The sequence below is a fragment of the Cavia porcellus genome, unplaced genomic scaffold (assembly GCF_034190915.1).
Source record: "Cavia porcellus strain 051 isolate PalLab524CR breed Dunkin Hartley unplaced genomic scaffold, mCavPor4.1 scaffold_25, whole genome shotgun sequence".
Classification (NCBI taxonomy): Eukaryota; Metazoa; Chordata; class Mammalia; order Rodentia; family Caviidae; genus Cavia; species Cavia porcellus.
This window is the reverse complement of record NW_026947508.1, coordinates 51,472,053-51,496,097: the sequence shown is the minus strand read 5'-3', so window position 1 is coordinate 51,496,097 and position 24,045 is coordinate 51,472,053. Positions and strand designations below refer to the sequence as shown.

The 24,045-nt window shown below is 46.0% G+C and overlaps 1 protein-coding gene across 1 annotated transcript in view; it reads left to right on the top strand.

Moving 5' to 3' along the window:
- Fyb2 (FYN binding protein 2) overlaps positions 1-24,045 on the top strand; it is a 101,623-nt gene that overhangs the window by 15,367 nt on the left and 62,211 nt on the right. The window contains exons 2-4 of the mRNA XM_013146244.3: positions 12,935-13,676; positions 17,282-17,443; positions 19,408-19,441. Of these exons, the coding sequence (XP_013001698.2) occupies positions 12,935-13,676; positions 17,282-17,443; positions 19,408-19,441 (938 nt within the window). The remainder of the gene's footprint in view (positions 1-12,934; positions 13,677-17,281; positions 17,444-19,407; positions 19,442-24,045) is intronic.

Sequence of the window (24,045 nt, the reverse complement as noted above, 5' to 3'; positions counted from 1 at the left end):
TACTGTGTTGCTTACATTGTTCTGCTCTGATCTGCTTTGTTATATCCTGTTTTGTCTTAATCTCTTTAAAATTAAAAAAAGAAAAAAGAAAAGACAAGAAATCCCAGGCGATGTCTGTGTGAGGCACCACCTGCAGAGGTCCCAGGTCCATACTCCTGTGTTGTGGTGGTGAAGTCACAGGGGGCAGGAGGAGGAGATGACTGTGACACAGGATTGGCACTCCAGACCTTGAAAATGGCTTTCCTTGCTATTATTGGGGAAAGAAGGCTTTGAATAGACAGGAAACTGGACGGGGGCTCTTTATTCTTCTTTTTTTTTTTTATTTAAAGAAAAGGAAACAAAAGAATACATGGAGATAAAAAAGAGTAGAAATAATACAAAATTACAGAAAAATAAACAGTAAGAAATCGCTAGTTGATAAGTTACATATTGTCATCTTAGAAATAGTTGTTCAGGTTACAAAATTAAAGTATGTAAAATGACATTAAAAAAGTGACACTGCAAACAGTTCTGCTCAATGATCGAACAAAAACTCAGTAATATGGTTATCAGTCCTACACACTTGTTTTATATCTCAAAGAGGGTAAGATTAAACATATAAGACCACAATATAGGTGATCTTCCGTAGTTACTATGTTTTCTCTTATTATTTTCAATAGATTTGTCCACATCATCAGCTTAATATAGTTAAACATAGTATCACCTATTTTTATAAAAACACAACTTTGAAAGCATTGTAGGATTTGAGAGCTGTTAATAATTAATACCAGTATGGATATCCTTTACATCTTGTCATCTTCAGAGTAGTTGCCTCTACTTTTAGGGTTGATACTAACAAGCATACCAAATTCAAATAAAATCAGCCAAGGCAAAACTGTGGTCTTATGAATCGGATTCAATTAAGATCAGTCATAGTAAGACAATGTAAGTAATACAGGATTTCAGTTTAAGTTAATAGGAAAGTAAGGATAGTTACCATGGTATAACCTGCTATTTTTGGGTCAGATATCTGTGCTCTCAAATCTGACATGAGTGGACAGACCAGAACAAATTAAATTCAAACTAAACATGGCGATAAGACTACTGTGTCTTTTAAATCCTGATACACTATTAACAATGACCTCTGCCTTTTTTTATAGTGTTTCAGAGCTATCTATACTAAAGCCTATAGCTTACCATCTCTGCCTCATGTCTGCTACTCCACTTTTCTGCTATAATTTGTCCACCTTATTCCCTCATTCCACTATCTGCCCCGTTCATTGAGGCCTCTCTGCCACTGTTGCTGGAATCCTGGTATCCCTTCCTCTCTTTCTCTGGAATGTCCTTCAGCACTCTCTATAGAGTTGGATTCTTAAAATACATAAACATCTAACACCTGTGAAAGCTGCCCAGTTGCATTTCGAATAGTGTCTTTCATTTCTTCTATTTCTTCATGTTGCTAGATCTTTAATATTAAAAAAATCTAGGAAATTAAAATTGCCACACTGGCTAAGACATTTACATCATATTATGCAGGTCGAAAGCAATAAAGTGACTCGAAGTTATTCAGCTCTTCTCTCTCTCTTTTTTTTTTTTTTTTTTTTTTTTTGGTGTTCAGTAAATTTACGTAAAGCTGTCATCAACCCAAACACCTTTAATGGTCAATTTCCCTTGCCCCTGGGAGGCAGTTTCCAGTGCAGCCCCAAACTTGCCCCACGTTGCAATGCCAAGTGTGCGTAGAGGATGTGCCTACAGCAATGGGTGAAGGGGGAAAGTTTGCAGAGATCCTGAATCCTCAGTCTGGCCCTAATCCCGGACTGTGAACAAAGTTATACCCCAGCCCTCACTGGGAGCTGCATTTTCAAATCACCAGCAAGGATGTATGGTTCAAGAGTTCCTCAGAGACCCTTGCCCTCAGCACAGTGCAGCTGGGTGACACTTGAGTGTCTGGAAGAGTTCTGAGCCTATTTCTGGGCTGACTTTTTTAAAGCCATCGGAAGCCTCATTTGTTTGTGGTGAGTAGTTATTTTAAACTAAATAAACTAAACTAAAAATTTGAAAGTTCCAAACTATCGTTTTCATAGGCACTGTCTCCCAGTGTAATCTACAAAGGTATTCTGAACTATAAAATTCTAAGTATGTGTTGATAAGTTTGTTTTCATGGCTTGCATCTTTGAGCATGCAGCTCGGCTTGCGTCTCACCTCCCTGTCTCAGGTCAGTGGCGTAGCTGGCTTGGGAGCTCCAGACACCAGGGCTCTCAGGTCATCTGCTTAATGTGTGAGATCCATGACTGCCACCATGCTGCTCTCTGTCCTTCTGCCTCACTTTCCTGGCAGGTCCTCTTGCTCCTTAAGCCTAGCAAGGTCTTCCCTGTCCTGCCCCTGGTGCTGCCCCCTCACAACAGTGACCCTGGGTCCTCTGCTTTTGTGACCCTCCCACCAGACTGAACCCCAGTAGGGCGAGGCCTGTGTCCTTCTTGCCTGTCATCCACAAGTGGCTCACCACACGTAAGTGTGGTGTGGCTCTGGGAAAGGAAGAGAATGCCTTTGTCCTAAAGGAAACGGCGAGCTGAGTGCAGAATTAGTTTCCCAAAACCACTGGCTTCGGTGTGCGCCCAGTTCAGATCTGGCCTCCAGCAGTCACTTGCTTTGTGATCTAAGCAAGCTGTAAACACTTGGATCCTTGGTTTCCTCCTCTTTGGAGTTGAGCTCAGAAGCCCTAAAAAACAAGCACGGGGGGCTGTGAATGGCTCCTGGAAATGTGATGCCCCCAAATGCCCTAGGAAGGTGCGACACAGTGCGTGTTCAGTGCACCTTTCAGTTTCTTTGCTCCAGAGTTACTTTCGATTTGTCTCAGTTCCCACATCCACAGATCTGCAAGTTTAATTCAAAAAGGCACATATTGTGGCATTTGTGCTCTGGGTGTGTTGACACGGTGGCAGAGGCATGAGTAAAACCACAGTCCCATTCGTGCCCCTAAGGACCTCCGTGGGTGGGGTAGATAAAACGGACACATATATGGCCACTGTAATAAAGCTAGATACCCGGCCCATAGCACTTAGCGGAAGCTGCTTGGAGAAAAGTATACTTTACCTAACCCAAGAGGTGGGAAAGGCACCTAGAGAGATTTATGGCGAGTTCCCTTAACTTAGAGAGTTGAGTAAGAGGCAGGAAGTGGTGGGAAATAAACTTGGGGATGTGGGAAAGATTAAACCACAGAGGGCATCTAAGGAATGTTTACTTTATCGTCAGGGCCAGGGTCCATTGCCAGATTTTAAAGGCAGAAGTGGATGATTGGACTGCAATTTAGGTACATCCTTGGCAAGAAATGAAAGCCCTTTAAAAAAGAATCCCCTCCAGACCACCAGCAGAAATCTGTTCATTTGTTTTGTCTAATATTACTTGGATAGCTGTTTATTGAGCACTTGCTACAAGTCAGTTATGCTTGAACTTGTGGGGTCTGTAGAGATCTTTTCCTCAGTGAGTCTGTGGAAAACGAGGAGGATGGGTTATTCAGCTGTATGATTGTATTTGGACACGAAACCACCAGAGGCACAGAACCACAGGAGGTTTGCTGGTAAAAAGCTGTGAAATGTTTCCAGATCTCTTTGTGAGCCCAATGCTGAGGTGGCTATACAAAAAGCTCTCCAGGTGACTCATAAAATGTCAGTGGGCCAAATGTGGAGCTCCTTGGATGGTCTAGCGCATAGCTGTGGTTGAGAACCGTTGCCAAGAGTGTGAGGAGGGGGAGGTTAAGTTTTTAAGAGGCCGATAAGGAAGGTCGTAGGAGCTTTGAGCTATGCCTCAAAGGATGAGCCCAATTTGGACTACAGATGTCTGGCAGGGGCATTGTGGACACTTCTGATGATGGGTGAAGGATGGGCCACGGTCTAGTGAAAGAAAACACGCTCTGTTACTGCCACCTAGGGGTGTAACAGTCAGATGGGATGCAGTGTAGCTGGGGAGCAGAGGCAGACCTCTCACCTAGCCTGAGGGAGGCCCCAGCTTCTATCCCTAACGTGGGCAGAGGAGTGGAGGAAAAGAGAGAGATCCAGGAGGTGAAGTACTTAGCATCTGCTACCCAGGAAAGGTGACTCTCTGGGCTGAGCAGTGCCTCCTTTTAGCTGCCATGAACTGTGCCCAGAATCAGATGCTTGTTTTTCCCTCTTAAGCCTTGAAAGAACCCTAGGAAATGGGTGGGGAAAGCCCATGGTCATTTGCTCACTATTCAGCACTCCAATAAGCTTTAAAAACTAATAATTCATGGCTTTATGTCTTCAGCTGGTAGCTGGGCCGGCTACACTGAGCCATGCAACACATTTGCCTCCCCTGTAGTGAAGGCAGGCATGCAAACAGTTACCTCAACACAGCACGGTGCATGGCGCCGATACAGATTAAGTCTGGCGAGGCCCTGCCGGGGAATCCTCCCCAGTGCAAGTGTGGTGGCAGGATGAGAGAATTATCCAGGGGAACAGGCCTGGAGATCTGGGCTGAGGGGCAGCACGGTGGACCACCCCGTTCCTGGGAGTAGCACAGGTGAACAGGAGGGAGGAATGCAGGGCTCTTCTCAGAAATTGTTCTCATTGAGGGCATCCACAGCCTTCGCTCAGGAAGCAGCGGGGAATCTCAGGTGCCTTGATGGAACAGCGTAAGAGACATGTTTTGGAGTAGGGAAGTGCTCGCTGGGTTTAGCACCTTACCACTTGGCTGTACTCTGACCTGTAACTGCCTGCGCACTCCCTTCACCATCCCAGTCATCCATCATCACTCCGAGCCCTCAGAACTTTCATCCAAAGGTCCTCCTGGCACCAGCTACCAGCTGAAGATACAGACCCTCGTGGGAAAGGCTAACACGCGTGGTTGTGAATAGTTAGGACAGGGTAGCGTGTGGAGCGCGCCAGGGCAGTCAGGGCCATGCCAGACCTGGGTATCGGTCCGGACACACCCACAGGATAAGGCCAGGAGGCTGGCGAAGCACAGCATTGACGAGACTCCAGTAAGCTCCTGGGGTGTTGCTCTCTTGCTTACAAGCTAGAGGGGCTCCCGATTCCTGTAGAATAAAACCCCAGTTCCTTAACTTGGAATCCCGATTTCTGCACACCCCCCTCCAGCTGATCATCCCAGCCTTCAGGAGAAATGCTGCCTCGGGTATGAATAAAGCATTGAAAGGTAGGGCTGGAGTTCATCTTGTATCTCAGCATGAGTACACATTTTGTGGGGTGGGAGGCATTTTAGAAAGTGACTTGAGGGACTTTCCATGAGTGACTTGGTCCATGAAGTCTCATCTGAGTGAACGAGGGAACAAACCCAGGAAGGCACAGCAGATAGAGCAGCATTCAAGCCCATGCTGGCATTGGGATTCCAGAACTGGCAAGTGGGCAGGCAGGCGGCAATGCCCAAGAGAAGAATGCCTGCACTTTGTGTTTGAGATGGTCTCTTTATTACTAATGACAAAGGCCAGGTATACCTCTGGGAATCAGTGACTGAGGCAGGGTTGCAGGCAAGGTCATGGGCCAAGGTATGGGGGTGACCATTCACATGACTCAGGAATTGGCTTGTTGTCATGGAAGCAGTAATGGAGGGGAGGGATGATGCGGGACAGAAACTCTTCAGTCAGTGAAGGGAATGATGAAGGACATTGTGGAAGACCTCAGCAGGGAACAGCGTGTTTCCTTGGTGTGCTCTTCCCTGGGGATGGTATCTCTGACAAGGAAGTAATAATCAGGAAGAAGTAGATCTGGCTGGAAATCTGCAAGTGTCTCAGGAGGGGCCATGGTAGAAGACTAACCAGGTTTTCTAACAGGGCTCCAGGCCGGCGAGGAGGGAGGCACAGTGGCCCTGGGAGAAGAGAGTCACTATTGCCTACTCTTGAGACTGGGAGCTTACACAGCCTCGGGGCCATATGGTGCCCAGGTTTGGAGGTCAGGAAGCTCAGTGAACAGTTTTAAATTAGGTGGCAAAGGGCATCAAGTAAGCAGACCCAACCCTGCTTCTCGATCCAGACAAGCGCCTAGAGGCATGAACCCCCATAGGACCCTGTGTGCCACAGTGGGCAGTGTTGTGGGGGGCTGCTTTACTGGTGCCACTGGGAGCTCTCAATCCCTCCTTGGGAGCCTGTGACTCCTGGGAGGGTTCTTGCCAGGAGTGCTGGCCAGCGATTTACACGCCCAGAGCAGAAGGAAAGTGAGGACTGGTCCTTATGTCTTTGGACCAGATGGTCCTGAAGGGAGTGGAGAGGGCTATGAATGGCGCCCTGTGCTCCCTGACTCCTACCTCTTCTACCAGGCTCAGGAGTTAATCACTGGTGCCAGGAACAAGGCAGTGTCACCATTGTTATAGTTCTTGGAGAGGTGAAGTTGGCACTGATCCCTTTTATTCATGAAGGTGACTCAGATGCTATTTTTAACACTCTTCTTTCTTTCCACCTTGGGCAGGATTTGACAATTTCTGCCTTCTCTTCCTGCGTAATCTTTTGGTTTCTGCTACTATTTTGTGCCACTGATTTTTGCACCTGCATGTTCCTTAAGGCTCTTGCATTCGTTTATCTGGAGAACAATGTCCAGATTTGTGATAAATCACTTCTATAGGTGTTGCCTTTGTTTTCTGCTGTGGAAGATAAAGGTCATCAATTTGTAAAAATCCAGGAAATGAGCTAACTTTTCTCTTTAAATCAAAAAATATGTATCAAGATACTTTCTCCTTCTGGAAGTTAGTTACATGTGCTCTTCTTACAGCTTTCACAGACTCAGTGACTTCTGATTTGTCGAACTCCTGCAGTTCTTTTCCTTGTCAGATGATGAGGTCATGTGACATATACCACTGTATTGGAGTCACGTGACGTATACTGCCATTGTTGTGTAATCCTAGACAACAGCTCCAGTGCAGTCAGCTTCAGCAGGGTGTGTTGGGAGAGCAGGGAGAAGCTCTCTGTACCAGACTTTGTAAACCACGACGGGCATGAGATTTGACACACAATAGTTCTCATTTGCAGATTTATTTTAAAAGAACACTGAATTTTATTGTTATTGAGTTCTGCATTACCATGTTTTTAAAATTACATTAAATCAGACCTTGAAAAGCTAAGAATATATGGTTACAACAGCCATATATTTTATTATAAATTTTTTAAAATATGCCAATTAGGTACAACGCTTTGCTCATCTCAGTATAAGTAATAAACAGTAATAATTGAGACAATTGTTTTGTCTTTTTTTGGAGCCAAGGTCTTGCTATGTATTTCAGGCTGGCCTTGAACTCACAGCAATCCTCCTGCCTCAGCCTCCTGAGTGCTCGGATTAAGGGCATGTACTACCACTCCCAGTTGAGAGAATGTTTTAAAAGCAAATGTAGGCTGGTTTCTTGGGCTTTTAATTTGTTTGAATGAAGTAATTATTGTTGAAAATAATATTAATATAAAAAGTATTAGTATGACAGGGAAAAATGCTTATGAAATTTCTATGACATTAGCAAAAGAATTGTAAATTGGAGCTAAATGTATAAGTGTTATTCTAGAAGAATAGTTAAAACAGTCATGAAATTATACAGACCTGAATCCAAATTCCTGCATCACTTTCAGTATAACACGGGGAAGTTTCTTAGCCATTCTTTACCCTAAACTTGTATGCAGTGTGGGGCAGAAATTGTGTCTGCTTTGCAGTTATCATAGAGATTAAGATAGTGTATATATGAGCTGATAATAAGGACCACAAGAGCAGGAGAAACATATCAACTGTCTGAAACTTCCAAGAGGGAAACTTCATCTCAGGAAGGTAATATAGCAATCGTACTTTATTATAATATACCCAAAATAACATTCTAGACATGACAAATGGATTCTTGGGTTTAAGGAGGCCAAGATGCACCATCAGGGCTGAAGCCAGAGTGGATGTCCAAACCCTAGCTGCTTCAGTCCTTCCTCCCTGTGATGCTAAAGCAATCTCTTGAGTCGGCGGAGCCTCGATGTCCTTGTGGGTCCCCTGGGAACATGTGGGGTGTAAACAAAGGACTGTATACAAAGCACCTAGAACAGTGTTTGGCATCTGGTAGAAAGTGTTTGCCTGTGTTGTTGTTATTATCATTATTATTCTTTATACTCCGGTGAAGCAGAAATTGAGCAAAAGACTTCTGTCTTATGAAATTTTATTCCCCTGGTTCAACTAAATATATTTGGCTAGGTAAAATAACCACACCAAGAGAACTGGGATTCAGACTGCTCACCCTGGTCTGCTCATTCATCTGAAATGTTGTAGCAGTTTCTCTGAACTTCTTGGCTGCTTTTACTTCCTTTCCTTATCAAAGAGACAGATCTCTTCTGTTTAGAGAACACATTGTTTTTATCTTAGGCTGTTTCCACAATATCTCTGGGATTGTTTCATCCTGTGCTTCCAGATGAGCTACTCAAGGATCACCTTGTCCTGGGTAGATGTGGAGCACCGGGGCTCTTTCCCAGTGTTATTCTGGGGCCATCTTCTGATATTACAGAGACTGGATAATCTCCTTCAGCAGACATCATCTTAAATTGCTCTTACAAAATGATTCCAGAAAACATTTTAAATTCAAAGTTACAGTTGGTGTATTATGTGAGCCTGCTCACTTTTCTAAACATTCATTCACGCCTCTGCTGGAAGAACCCTGGCTGAGAGAGCACCTGGGAGATGTGGCTCCAAGCCTCCCAGCCCCTGCATAGGGGAGGCCTGCTGCCCTGGCCGGATGAGCTGTTCTACACACAGGCTAAGGCAGGCCGAATGAAGATGACTCAGTCTTGCAGAATGGCCTTGGAAGATGCCTCAGTTAGAGGCTGCATTTAGCTGCTCAGTGGTAAACTCAGCAACAGCCTGTACCTAACTGAAGATGAAGCCTAGGAGTCCTGGAATACCTGCCCGCTACCTTCCTCTCCAACTCCTCTCTGAGCACTGGGGCCTCAGCGATAGAGACTTGCTGCTTCTTCCCATACCCACCATGCTGTTTCTGCTCATTGTGCCTGCAGTTCATGCTTTTTTCTCTCGGGACTATCTTTCTCTACCTTCTTTGCTTGGCTGGTTTTTAGCTGAGAAGCCATCTCTACAGAACTTTCTCTCACCCCTAATTGCATAGTTAACCCCTTTCCGTGTGCCTGCAGCGGGACTGTGCTGTGTATTTAATGACGTCTTGCACTACATCAAGGATGACCCATTTCCATCCGTCTCCCTCATCCATGAGCTCTGGAAGATTGGCGACTACTTACTCCTCTTTGTACCTTAGTGAGTAGCACCGAGGAGGCAACCAGTACAGATCCCAAGGTGCATGAGTTGACTTGTAAAGCAGGAATTTACCAGTTCACAAAATTGCGAGAAACGTAGGTATTCCTTGCTAGGGAGACAGCACCTGCCCTGCGGAGGAATGGGGACATGAAAGGGCAGCATGGGTTCAGGGAGGAGTAAACAGTCCACCAGCCTAGGAGGAAGGAAGTCCTCAGAGGACTCAGAAATTCCCCCGGGTGAAATTAGGATGGTGCTGATGTCCTAAGAAAAGAGTTTGAACTCACTTAAAATCTCTGGGGAAGCCAAATTGAAGGATTTTGAACATGTAAAGGACTTACCTGATTAGATTTGTGGTTTCACACAGATCTGTCTAACAGCTTGTAAGAGAAGGGTTAGAGGAACTCAGTGAAAAGCAGAGAGACCATAAAAAAGTCATCTCGAGCAGAAGGTGGGGACAACTGGGGGGCAGTGCCAGTGGCACAGAGACCACATCCCTGTACACAGCAAGACTCACAATCAGTGGTATCTGGGGATCATCTGGCAGTGGGACCAGAAAATGAGCATGGTTTCACCCTGAAGGCCACTGGTCCCATCCCAACCCCTCTTCCCACAACTCACCTCATGTTCTCCACCCTGAACTCCCACCTGTGGACAACAAGGAAAACCCCATGTACACCCCATCTACTTCCCAGCCACAGAAGCAGAATTAATTCTAAATGTTACATTGGAAGAGGCTGTGTAGATCTTCCAGTTGAACCCTGAATTTGATTCACACCTAGGCAGGTGAGGAGTGTGCAGCCTTCACTGTGTGTCATGTTTAATTTGTCTGCTGCACTGGTCTGAAATACTGTTTGGTGTTTACTGTTTCCTTCCCCTCTCTTCCCTGATCCTTTCCTCTCTCCCACTCTTTCTGACATCGGAATGCAGTATCTAAACTAAATATAGTGACACATCCCTGTAGTCCCAGTTACTCTGGAGGCTGAGGCAGGAATATGAATTTGAACCCATTTCAAAAATAAAATCAAAAGGATCGGGATGTAGCCCAGCTGTAGAGCACTTGCCTAACCTGCATGAAGCTCTGGTTGAATCCCCAGCACGCGCGCACACACAAAAGCGCTACCTGAGGCACTTGGCTGTCTAAATAGTGTTCGGTCTCTACAGCAGGCAGTTAATGAGCATTTGTGGAAGAGGATGGGCCACTACAATCAGGTTTGCTTTTCCTGAACCAGTAACCATTGCACAGAGTTACCTAATCAATCCTACAAAGATAAAAATCTACAAAACAATAACATTGTAGTCCACGTGGCTTCAAACAGGGAGCCAGAAATAACCACTGTGTTATTTCAAAACTGTAAACCACTGACTAACGTATACCCATCAGGATGTACTATTTTTAAAAAGTGTGACAAGGATATGAATAAACTGTAGCCTTAGTACACTGCTGGTGTAAATGTAAAGTAGTGTGGTTGCTATGGAAAATGGAATGGGGTTTTCTCAAACGTGTAAAAATAGAACTACCATATGAACTACCAACTCTGCTTCTGGGAGGACACCCAAAATAATTAAAAGCAGAGTCATAAGAGCTTTGGACAACTAGATTGATATCAACGTCATTATGGAAGCTAAGATATGTATAAGCAACCCCAGTGTAAGTAGATGGTAAAAAGAATGTCATATATACATACATATACATATACATATACATATACATATACATGTTCATATTCATATTCATTCCAGCACATGCTGCAACCCTTGAGGCTACTGTGCTACCTAAAATAAGGAGTCCCAAAAAAGGCAAATACTCTATGATTCTGCTTATGTGAGGCACCTAAAATAGTCAAATCCAGAGTGAGAAAGTAGAGGGTGAGGGTGGAGAGTACAGCTGTTGAATAACAGACAGAGAGTTCTAGTATCTCAGCATGAAAGGAGTTCTTCAAACAACCATGCGAATCTACTGTCCACTGCTCCTCCATACAGTGAAGGCCAGTGATGATGATATATTTTATGTATATTTTATCACAGCTTAATAATAATTTAACACTTGAGGTGTGTGCATCTGCTATCTTATTTGATTTTAACATCCTGAATTTTCATTGGAAATGTTAAGTGGTTTTTCAGAGTGTGGAAGTAAGGCCCCGTGCCTCACACAGGCTTCCGCCATATCCGGGAGAGGCAGTGTAGCTGCCATAACTTGTCTGCTGGCTGTGCTATAAGAAACCAGCACTTGGCACTTTGTAGAGAAGGCTACAGAAGTGTGCACAGGGAGTGGGTGTGAGGGTAAGAGAGGAAAAGAGACAAAGGAAGAAAAATCGAGCTAGGACTTGCAATGTACCTTCCAGATACCAGCTTTGTGCTCTGTTTCATCCCTGCTGCCCTAAACCTCCCCCTCCCCCCGGGGCAGGTGTGAATCAACAGTAAACACAGTGAGGAAAGGTCATCCAATGTTCCCTCTGTTGGCAAATCAGAAGTCATTGCCAGGAGACGCACTGTGTATGTGTAACCTAAAACCCACCACGTGTTCGGGAGAGGACTCTGTTGAAAGAGCTCCATTAGATGTTCTCCTGTGAAGGCAAAAGATGACCAGATGCACTTACAACAATAAAAGTGAGCCAGCAGAAGAAAGAGGGGAATAGGGGCACACCAAGCAGGCGCCCACTTAGATCGTGTGGCCACATCATCCACCAGCTTCCCGTACGGTCCGGGTGCACCCGTTTCTCTGCTTGAGGGTGAGGCTGCCATCACTGCCACCATTTCCGTGTTCTGAACTTGAGCTGAATTTAGAGGAGCAGGTCTCCCACAGACAGCTATAACTGCAGGAAGGTCATCTAGCCTCTTACAGCTTTAATTTATCATCACACACTTACTCTAGCTTTTATTTCTCACGGGCCTACTATACATTAGGCACTGCGCTGACACTTGACAGGGATTAGCCTGATCTTTCCTTAGGACACAGCTGCAAGTACAGGTAGGTTGTGTTTTTGAGAGCATTTGTCTTGATGGTCAAGAACAGATTCAGAATTTGAACTGAGGCCTCTTAACTCCAAAGTTTTCGATTTTCTCTACTCCACCATGTTAAGTTCAACAGGCAAGATATGAAGAGCTATGAAAACACCATGTTGGCAGGAAGCTGCTGGCTCTGCTGAGTCCTACCTGGAGAAGCCCTTGATGGAGAGGTACATTGCCATGCAAAAAAGCAGTAGCCAAGCACATAGGCAGTGAGTGGTGATACAAGAAGCCACGCGTGCATGGGGTGGTGGGCAGTCAAGGTCACTTGAGAAATTACAGTCTGTTTGACATGAGGGCAGCTGTGTTTTGCTGTGGTTGGAGACCACAATTCCGTGGTTCTTGGAGTTTGTTGGGACCATTTTATGAAGAATCTTGTTGTATACAACAGTTTGTAATATATTTTTACAGACAATGGGAAACCATTCACAGTTTGTGTGAAGGGTTTGCCAGTGATAGTAATATGTATAAATTTTCTTCACTCTGTAACTAACTTGTGTGAAAATTACACCTGAAACAGTTTAAAAAGGAAAAAAAGTTTTTGTCCCCACACAGGCAATAGCACTGCTGGCTAGGAATTGCCCCCACTGGTCAGCAACTGGAGTGTCCTCAGTCATCTGGACTTCTCTGTGTGTCCTGTGATGTCAGCTGATGGCAATAGCTCTTTTCCTGGAATAATGACTTATTTTTTGTGTTTTCTTATGCTGTAGGAAGGGGTTAGAAACTTCAAGGAACTTCGAGCCAAATTTCAAAAATGTGATGGTCCTCCTCTTCTAGAGCCCATTAAATTTCCAGGGAGTGTGTCTCCAAAGGGTGACACTGGATGCACATGGCCAGCCCCGATTTTGACCCCTGGGAAGCCCCGTCCGTCCAACTACAACTGGCCCCTGCCACGGGTTTCTGGTGGTGAGATCCAGACCCCTCAAGCCCAGCACATGACATTGACCCAGAGGAGTAAAATTCAGAAGAGCCCAAGTTCCCCAGGACTTTCAGAAAAGCCTACTGCATGTTCTCTGAGAAATTCCCAGGTAGCTTCTCTGCTCCTCGATGTTAATCGATCAAATGCTGAGATGAGCAGTGAGGACAGAGCAATGGTGGCCAACAGCTTCCAAGACAAACTCAGGAAGTGGGAGAAGGTTTCGTCTCAGAAGGGTGTGACATTCTCAGCTCTTCTCACCAGTGGTGGGCATAAGGCCTTCCATCCAGAAAAGCAGAAAAGCACGGAGCTTCTTCCTGACAGACCAAGGGGAAAGATTCAAACAAAATGGGCCCAGACACTCCCTTCCCAGAAGGATCTGGCCCAAGGAAAAGTGCTCTCCACCTCTAAAAAGCCCCCCTCTCCACGTTCTCAAGCCGGCAAGAAGAACCAAGAAAAACCCAGTGCTGCTAGAAGCTCGGCAGGTGGTCCCTGCCAACCTGTTTATGAACATGAGCACGCCATCCCAGCCCCAGGTATGGAAGGAGCCCCTGAGGGCTAGCGGGAGGTCACACTGGGCTACAGCGGAGTGGTCTTGTGTCTGACCAGAGCAGTGTAGCTCGATAATCATGGACCTATCTGCTAAATCATAGATTTAAGTCTGTGTGAAGTGCCTAATCTCCAGGAATTACATTGCAAAGCTGGGTAAACTTTAGGATGACTCCTAGTTCTACTTCTTGTAAGCTGTATGAGCTTGGGCAGTCTACACACTGCTTACTGCCTGCTCTGTTCGCCTACACATCAGATGTGTCTGCAGAATTCTCTGTCTGCAGCACATCACTGGCCTCTGGTTTCTCAGTTCAGAAACAAGGAGTGATACTGTATTGTTCCCTTCTTCTCAGTCTCTGTGCAGAATCCTCTAGCAAGCTCTGGGTTCTACCCTGAAAGTACTGTTTGGAGCTTTTCGACTTGCTTCTATCTCTGCTCCTGCTCTTACCTACACCACCATCATCTGTCACCAGAAGCAGTGCAGTAGCCCACTGGCCTCCCATTTGTATGCTTTTGCCCGTGGATGTGGATCTCTAAGGCACAGGTGTCCACTTTTCAGCTTATCTAGGCTGAAATGAATGAAGGGGCCTTGTGTTGGACCACATGTAAAATGTATATAATGTAGTTAATGTATATAAATTATCCTTTAAAACATTTTTTACTATAAGTATATCCAACCTGCAGCCTGAACACACCTGAATAGTTAGCATATGTGTAAAAAAACCTTTCTGTTTTTACATTTTTATTATAACATTTCTAGTATTATAGCATTGCTAGTATTAATTTCTGTAGTATTAGTGTTATAGATGTAATTATAACAATTTCTCATAAGCAAACTATTTGATACCTTTTGTACTTTTGTACAACTGCTAAAACTTAGCAAGTTGAGTCTATAAAATAAGAAACCTTGCATGTTTGCTTAATAGCAGTAAATGCCTGTCTTCGTGGACACACTTGCAGGTAGGTTGAGATCGCCATTCCAGTCACATGTGACATCTGCTGCATGTGAGTTTCCATTAGGCTGATTGTGAGCAGCAGGCACTGGAGGCAGAGCTGGCCCTCCCCTGTGTGCCTTTCTACTCCAAGTCCATGCTATGCAAGGAGGCATAAAGAAATCACTAAAAATCAAAATGAAGATCATGGTGTTAAAAACTGATGTCTACCACCTTGTAGGGCTGCATTCCTAGCTGTCCAGAGCCCTGTGTCGTCTGTAGGCCCGTTGGTGGCCATGTCTGCTCTAAGGCATAAAACAGAACACGTTCCTCTGCTGATCACGGTAGACTCCAGCCATCCAGGAGTGATATGACAGCTATTTCCTGCTTCCGCTCCCTGCTTAGCCTGCTTAGCCAGCTGCTGTGCTAGTCCCTAGCTGTGCCTCGCACATTCCACCCCAGGCCCCTGCAGCTGTCAGTCCCTCTGCCTTGAAGACTCTTTTGCCAGATCTTTGAAATCTCTCTCTTTCTCTTCATCAAAGCCTCGCCTCAAATGTCACCTGCTGAATGGACCTTGTTGGTTGCTCTGTTTGAAAAAGCTAGCAAGTTGCTTTGGTTTTCTTTGAACCTCTTATCCCTGTACCTGGCATTTGGTTATGCGTTTTTTCAGTTGCCTCTGTAAATTAAAAGAGATCAAAGATTGCCTTCCTTACCACCATTACCCCAGAACAAGATGCAAATCTGGGTTGAGTATTTCCTCAAAAAATATCTGTTGAATCCTTGGATAGGTGAATGGATGGATGGATGAATTCACAAATACATGGATTCATGGCCAGATGGATTCATGGTTAGGTAGATGGATGGATTTCCTGCTTAAAAGCCTTCTTGATTTCTCCATGTGCTTAAATAAGAGACTAAACTACTTACCATACTCTTAATGACCACACTTTGACTTTGCTAAGTCTCAGGTCTCCCTCCTGTTTCTCTTTCCCTAGCTTAGACGCAGTCAGCTGAGGCAAGAGAACTGGACATCTCTCTTGAATTACCTTGCTTATTTGTTACTTTTCAAAGCACCAGTCTCCTCTTATTGGAATAGAAATTCCTGAAGGTAGGATTGCATTTATTCTGTCCCCAGCTCCCAGAACAATGCCAGGAATGCACTTATTGAGGGAAAGATAGGAAGGGAAAAAAGATGCACAGAAAAAAAATGAAACTACTGAAAGAGTTAAGTGGAACAACTGTGAATTGCTCAGCACAGTGCCTGCTAAAAATTAGAAACCCGATTAGTAAGTAGTAGTTCATGTTCCTTGTCTTCTCCCTAATTTGATAAAGCCTGAGCTTTTTGATATTGGACTCAAAGCTTCAGAAAGGGAGAATTTTACCCTGAGAGTCTGGAGCTGTGCCCTGCTGGTAGGACAAGAAGGTCGCTGTCCTTTACTCCTGGCTTGAGAAGGATAGGACAGGGGTGCTACAGAGACACCTCAGAGACCTGACCCAGTGGCTGAGTTTCAGCACGGCAAGTGCATAGTATCCGCTGCTGTATTCTGAAACCAAATATCAGGCGCTTGGATTATCTGAGACTTTTCTGCGTTATTTCAGTGTAAGAGGTAGATACGATTTTCATGTATAATATTGAAATGTCTGTTCAAATTGGATTTTGAATACAGGACAAAATATATAAAACTTTATTTATATATTTGGAAAAATATATAAATAGAATTTAAAAGAAAATTCTAGCACATAAAATTCACAGATGCCAAGAACCACAACGCCAGCTTTGAAACCAGTCCTAGGCTGTGACCTCTGGAAATCAGATCAAAGTCTTTTCCTCACTGTAGCTCCCAGGTTATGGGCACATCCAAGTGCTTCAAGAATCTTCTCAGGGAGCAGTCTGTCCCCTCTGAATAGTCCTGAAAGATTAAATAGGACACACTCCCTGCCCATGGGACCCCACAGTCGCACGGGAGATAAACTAGCCTCTCAGCTAGTGCACAGTCCCGACACGGAGGTATTGGCAAAGGCTATAAGATACAAATGAGAGAGTGAGTCATTCTGGCCTTCATTTCTGGAGAAATCAAGAAAAGCTATCCAGAGCTTTTAGAACTGTCTTTGGAGCAGAGCTTTAGCAGAATGAGTTGAAGGCAGGCCAAGAAGGTTGAAGCCTATAATCTCAGCTCTCTGGGAGGCTGAGGCAGGAGGATCTCAAATTTGAGATCTGGGCAACTAAAATTTTATGAGAATCTGTCTCAAAATTAAAAAGAACAAAACTGTGAGGGGTGAGATTTAGCTCAATGTGAAGCTCTGGCTTCAGTCCCCACTACGGGGAGGAGTAGGGAAGAGTTAAAGCTTGCAAGAGAGAAAACAGCATCCCAGAACCAGGAATGACATGAGCAAAGTCTCAGGGATAAGAGGATCTCAGGGATGAGGTGAAGGACATTTGGGCTGAATTTGGTCTGGGGAAGGATGACAGCATGTGAAGGCCAAGCGCTAGAGCAAAGAGCCCTGACAGGAGGCCGTGTGCAGCGGGATGGGTGATGAGTTTGCTCAGGGCTGGGCTCACTGGCTGCTGAGTGGAGTGCAGGGGCCAGAGCAAGGCTGAGGTGGGAGCACCAGTCAGAAGACAGAAACCATAACCTGCTCATTTTCCTGTCTGTGCTTAGCAAACCCACAGGATACCAAGCCTCGCCAGCTCCCCAGAATGAAGCCACTGCCTCCCATCGAGTCTCAGGGTCCAGCTCCCCCAAAGCCTCCCAAGCCCCCAGCTGTAGATCTCCAGGCCTTTCAGAGGCAACCAGCTGCTCTCACCAAGACCCCGGAGAAAGGTAAGAAGACACATGGGTCACACATGGCCACTGCCCCGCGTCCCCAGTGTCCCTCCCTCAGCTCTGGCTCCAGCTGAGGTGGTGCCACCGTTCTTCCCTGTTCAGGGCTCACACAGGCTGAGCAGCTTGCTGCTCAATGGCAAAGCTACAGGAATTAGCTCTGTCACTCCCAGGCCGCCTGAGAGCGCTTGAGTGACTGGGAATCCTTCCAAGAGGAAGAGGAGAGAAAGCCACTGAGCAGGGAGCCAGCGAGCCTTGGTGTTCCCAGAAGAGCCCGTGTGGCCAACACAGTTATCGCACCAGTAGAACTTGCCCCAAACTTTCCCGACGCCTTCAGGGTCTTAAGTGACAGGTCCTACCCGCCCCCCTGGTCCCTTGGAGGTCGGGATGCCTCTCTAGAACCCATTGTTCTGCAGGACTTTGCGTCCTGCTCTGCTGCTGAAGGGACAGTTGTCACTCACATCTCCCCCCACTGCCCAACCTCACTGACACTTGGAATACCTGGCTCGGGTTCCGTTATATGTGGGCACACTTTTGGGGGCCGTGTGTGGCGATGCTGACACACACTTTACTGTGGCCACTGCCACTAGCAGATGGCACGTGGAGAGAACTAGTTCAGGCTTTGACTGCTCCTTTGACTGCTTTGTGCAGCTTCTTGGTACTTGATCATGCATCAGGATCACCTGGAAGACTTGCTGACAACTCAGTTGCTGGGCTTTATATCTCCTACTTGGGTGGCCTGGTTGAAGCCTCAGAATTTGCCTTTTGACAAGTCAGGAATAGAGCCGGGTGTGGTGGCTCACCCCTGTAATCCCAGCACTCAGGAGGCTGAGGTGGGAGGATCGTTGCAAGTTCAAGACCAGCCTGGGCTACAAAGTGAGCTCAAGGCCAGCCTGAACTGCATAGCAAGACGCTGTCTCAAAAAGACAAAAAAATTTAAAAAAAAAAAAAAAAAAAGTCAGGAATAGATGCTGCTGCTGCTGGACCGACTGGAGACCTGGTGCTCCCATCCATCCTAAGTCTCACCCTGGAAGAAAACCTTACATAGAAGGATAGTGTTCTCCTAGGTTTACTTTTTTTTTAAAGAAAGGGGGGAAAAAAAAACCCAATACAAGAAAAACAAGAAACAAGAGAGACAAATAAACAACAATAACAAAAACCCCAAAACAATAATGGAGGCTTTCATAACAAGGTGGTAAGAACTTAACAAAGGCCGTTATTTTGCATAGTTACCTTCAAAAGACTGACTCAGATTTTGGTGCTGGGGTTCAAACTCACAGCCTTGTGCTTGCCAGGCAGGCACTTATGCCACTGAGCTAACTCCCCAGCTCTTTAGGTTTACTTTAGTAACACAACTATCTCCATGTCAAAGAAGGCTAGGTGTGGTTTTTATAAATGCTAACTAATTGAAGTCTTCGCCTGCTTCCCTGAAGGGAAGGACGGCTGTCCGAGAGCAGCCAGTGAGGCACCTCGTCTCTGTGATGAAATGGCCATGCAGACCATGGCCCCGGCCCTAGCTGTGGGAGTTTGGGCCTTGTCCTCCTTGAGCCTTTTCCCTTGCCTGTAAGATGGGAACAGTGATATTTGCAGTCTCACAGGACCACAGTGAAGACAGTGAGGTGATGTTTGGAAAGAGCTTGGGCAGTACTCTGCTCGGTCTGGGCCCCTGTGGCCATGCTTGGGCAGCCGTGCTCATGGTACCCCGCTCTGTATGAGATGAGAGGTGAACAGAGAAACGCCACGCATGTCTCACCCTCTGGGAGGCCACAGTCTCAGGAGAAAGCGTATCCATGCCTGTGTCCTAAAGGGGTGACAGCGGCGGTGCAGGGACAGGGAGTACCGCGGGTCCCTGAGGAGTTCCTTCCACAGCAGATCGAAGGGAGCAGGGCATGCTCCCTTCACCAACACTCACTTCACCAACTGCGTTCAATGCCTCCTTCTCACTCTGCTTCTCGCCCTTGCAGTGGATGTGAGAGAACCCCACGGTCCTCCAGACAGGTGAGTAGGAATCTTCCCCAAGCAGGTGCTAACTACAAGCCAAGTGTCTGTGCACTCAGAAATGTTGCAGGAAGAGCAGACTTGCAAGCAACTTTTGCTTTAAATGAAACGTTAAACAACACACGTGTAACTACTGCGCTGCAGCTTCCATCGTCATAGACCAGTGGGAACGCAGAGAGTGCTCTCGGCAGCTGTGAGGTTGGGATCAGAAATGGAACGAGGCCATCTGCTTCTGGGCCTCTCTTCCTAATAACTGCCCTAGAAGTGGTAATTCAGGAGTCCTGCACCCATATGGTGTCTGTGAAGCTCTTTGGGGTGACAGCTTGTTCACAGATGTCCCCCGGGGTTGCCTCCAGGTGGCTGCATAGTCACTGCTCCCATGCTTACCTCCAGCTCCTGACCTCTGGGGTTTGAAAGCTGCCACTTGCCAGGCAGGTGTACAATCCACAGGTGCTCAAACTACTGACTACTTTACTTCCCTCAAACTGCTGTTCTTGTTTGTGCAAAGGCTGGCCTTAAAAGGGTAACTACACAAAAAACAAAAGATCATTTTGTCATTGCATCTGTCAGATGTTTTTAAGAGTGCAGCTGTTGTATTTGTAATAGAGGAAAACACAAGATTTAGAGTTTGTACCAATGAGGTAGGAGTCACTTGTCTTGAAAGGGCCAGGGAAGCCTTTAAAGTGGCATTGATTATCTACTACGGCAGCCAAATTCCTTCATAATTGCCAAAGTGCAGCAGTCCATACAACACGTCTGCAGTATAGCCAAATGGGGCCGGAAGCAGCTGGTCTTGGTGACCTTTGCAGTCAGTGGCAGACTCTCCAGGCACTTAGCCAGAACTGCCTGGGCTAACACATGGCTAGGGGAGAGTTTGCATATGGCCAATCTAGGATTGCTCTGGGGCCAAGCTGACTGGACATCATGACTTGGCACCATCTGTCTCATCCTCTAGCAGACTAGCTTGGGACAGTCATCACAGTGACAGCACAACAGCAAGATCAACCCAGCAGTATAGGTGTGCATGTGGTATCCAAGCCTTTGCCATTGCTAATGTTCTATTGCTCTAAGCACCCACGTGGCCAAGTGTAGGGTCCGAGTGGGAGGGCATAGGATTGGGAGGGCATGGCCAAGCACAGAGATCTGGAAAATAGGGGCATTAGTTAACCCAACCACCCCATCACTGAGAGGAAAACACTTGGAATGGATGCCTGTTGCTAGGTGTCACTGGTAGGATCACTAGTGGCAGAGGTGGGAATGATGAAGTTACCTCTGTTACTTGTCAACCGAGAGAGAGTTTGGTAGAATTTGAATACAGAGAGCATGGAAGTGGGTTATAGAATAGCCAGGCGCCACCTCATGAAGAATGGTGTGCACCAAGGGATCAAGAAATGATCTTGGTCACAAGGGTCTGACAGTCTAGTGCTAGCAATCACGCACTCCAGGAGTTCTAGTGTAATTATATATTAGCAAGAACTGAGTGACAGAAGGAGGTGCACAAGGTAGCACCCTGTATGCATTTATGTAAGAGAGAGAAGATAATATGGGTGGCTCAGGAGTGGCCTGTACACTTCCTAGTGAGCAGAAGTCCCAGTGTGACCATCGAGGTGACCCGGTACTCCACTGAGCTGGGTTTGGGTCATCTCTTGATGTCGCACTGAGAATATCTCAGCATGACTCTGCTGCGATTGTAGGTTTAACTAGATGTGTATCTTCCCTGCCTCTCCTGTCTAACTAAGATGACTTCTTGGCACTTTAAACGAGAAAACAGCAAGCCCTTTCCACTTGGGGACAAACACACTGGGATGGGCCTGTGGGGGAGTGTCAGCCTCCAGCGTGGCACTGTCTTCCTAAGGGACCTGGAAGGGCACTTCTCACTACTCCCTTTCACTCTGACTTTAGAACACAACTCAGAACAGAAGTGAGATTTCAGTGTGTGTCAATTACGGTACGGGTCAGTGGTGGCAAACCTATGGCAAGTGTGCCACAGTGGGCACACAAAGCTCCCTCTCTGGCATGCAAAGTAATCCATCAGCCAAGCATCAGAAAGCAATTGTTTTATCTAAACTAAAACCTCAGTATTCAGGTTTATTTGTGGTGCTATCACTTTGTGATAAACAAGTGGGTTTGGGTACTCGGTCTCTAAAAGGTTCGCCAGCACTGGTACAGCCATACTATGATAAGAATGAAAAATAAGATCGACAAAGAGGGACTGTAATACTTAGGGGTGGCTTCGCAGAAGATGAAGTCATTGATCTGTACGCTACACGATTTCTAGAAATTAGCTAAGTTCACTCATTTGTCTTCATCTGTGATGCTGTAAGGTGTGTATATATGGGCAGGGGTAGGGAAATAACCACGTTCCCAGTAGGTACTGCATTAGTGGATGCATGCATGGACTGACCAATGAGCAATCAGGATAGACATGACACATGAATTGGCAATAAAGACATAGTAATGAAGAGGAAGAAATAGAAAAATTGAAGTAGAAATAAGAAAAGCACCTAGGAAATGATCATAACAGCAATAAAAATAGCAATACGTTTACAGTCTATTTTAAGTACTTTATATGTATGAGTCCATTTATGAAAACCCTAAGAGATGATATCACATTTCACAGATGAAGAAACTGAAGCATAGCAAGGTTAAGTAATTCGACATAAATAAGTTGGTAGAAATGAGGCAAAAGAAATTAATAGATTCAATGTCTATTTTGCTTTGGGGAGTTTTTGTTTTGTTTTTGTTTTTGAGACAGGGTCTCACTATGTAGGTCAGGCTAGCTTTTGAACTAACTATGTAGCCCAAACTGGCCTTGAATTTGTGGGGATCCTCCTGCCTCAGCCCCCCAAATGCTGGGATTACAGGCTGGAGATTTGTTTTGTAGGAGAACCAGGAATCACCGGGTAAGCTGTGAGGAGTGAGAGGTTAGGGAAACAGGAAGCTAGAACAACTCCTTGATGTTTGACATTTCCTGCATTCCTGATAGCAGCACAATCAGCGCTGAGTTCAGAACAAGAATGCCTGTTCCTCAAGCTTTTGGAATTGTGCTGTGTTTACAGCCACAGCAACAAGTGCATCTTTGTGCACAGGAGGGGCAAATCTATCGTGTGTCTTTGCGCATGTGAGGGAGACACAAGACCAGTTCTTCAAGTGTTCCCGGTACTCTTTCCTGAGTAGCCCAGTGTGGGGACTTGACATTTCAGCTGGTATGGGTGGCCAGCACAAAGGATGCCACTGGAATGCTGCTTGGGAGATGTGCATGGCTGGACATCTTGGCCTGCTCAATGCAGCTGCTCCTGGGGAAGAACGAAGAGAAGCATTTTTGTGATGCCTGTACCCTGGGGAGTTTTAGACCCAGAACACCGAGGTGACTTCCACTTAGCGTACTTCAGTAACTATTCTCACTTTTTAATTGGACTTCAGGGAACACAGCACGGCCACAACTTGAGCTGCCTTTCACAAGGACAGTGGTGGCAGTAGCAGTGGATTGCCTAAGTGTTTCTCTTCTTTCATGTTTTCAAAATTTCTCCTCTTGAAAAAAGTCACCCTTAGAGTCTATTCCTTGAGAACTTTCCACAGACTTAAAGTCTTATTCCATAAATGTATATCCATACTCTCATTTTAAATCCCCCAGCCCCAGTCACAGGGAAGTTCGTGGACTCTGTGGCCTTGAGGAGTCAGGTCGAGTAACCGGGGTGACGCCGCTGCTGTACCAGGAAATGAGCCCGTCACACAGGACCTAGCAGGGCAAGGCTTGCCTCAGTTCACTCTGCAGACTGAGCCTAGATGGCCCCAGCAGGTGATCGAGAAGGCCTGCCTTAGCATTTCATCCTCTTGTCTGCTGGGAGATCTGCGAGAGAGAGCTGGCCAGGGTGGAGCTGTGTAGGAGAGGCTGTGTAGTCAAGCTTTGCCCAGGGATTTTCAGATGATAACTGGAAAATTTAATGATTGAGAGAAAAAACCCAGACAATCACAATTTTTAGGTATGGAGTCTGCTTTTGTACACAGGAACGTTCAGCAGTATTACTGGAAGTTAATGTTTAAATATGGGTGTAACCGGCAGGGCAAATTGGAACATTAGAAAGTAGATTACTTTCCTTTAGCTACAAGAGATTTCTCCAAAGATCCTTGGGCCTAAAGTGTAGCCACTGTCAGCCAGACAAATGGATACAATAAGCCGACACTGGCTCCAGGAGATTGGGTCCCCTTTGCTTTCCCCAGGGAAGAGAGAGAGAAAAGGGGTGGGAGGGATAGGACAACCTGGAGTTGTCCACTGTCCTCTGTGTTCCCTCTCCTCTCTCTTCCTCCTATGTAAACAGCAGTTCCCAACCTTTAAGGCACCATGGAAGGTCCATGGAAGACAGCTTTTGCGTGGATGGGATGGTGGGGGCGTGCACAAATCCCGTAAAGACCTCACAGCCTAGATCACACACCTGCACAGTTCACAGCAGGGTTCAAGTTCCTGTGAGAATCTAGGAGCTGAGCTGACAGGAGACTGAGTCAAACAGGAATGCAAGTCACACGGAGCAGCTGTAAATACACACGAAGCTTTCCTGGCCAGTCGGCACTCATCTCCCAGCTGTCAACTGGCACCAGTGCAGTGA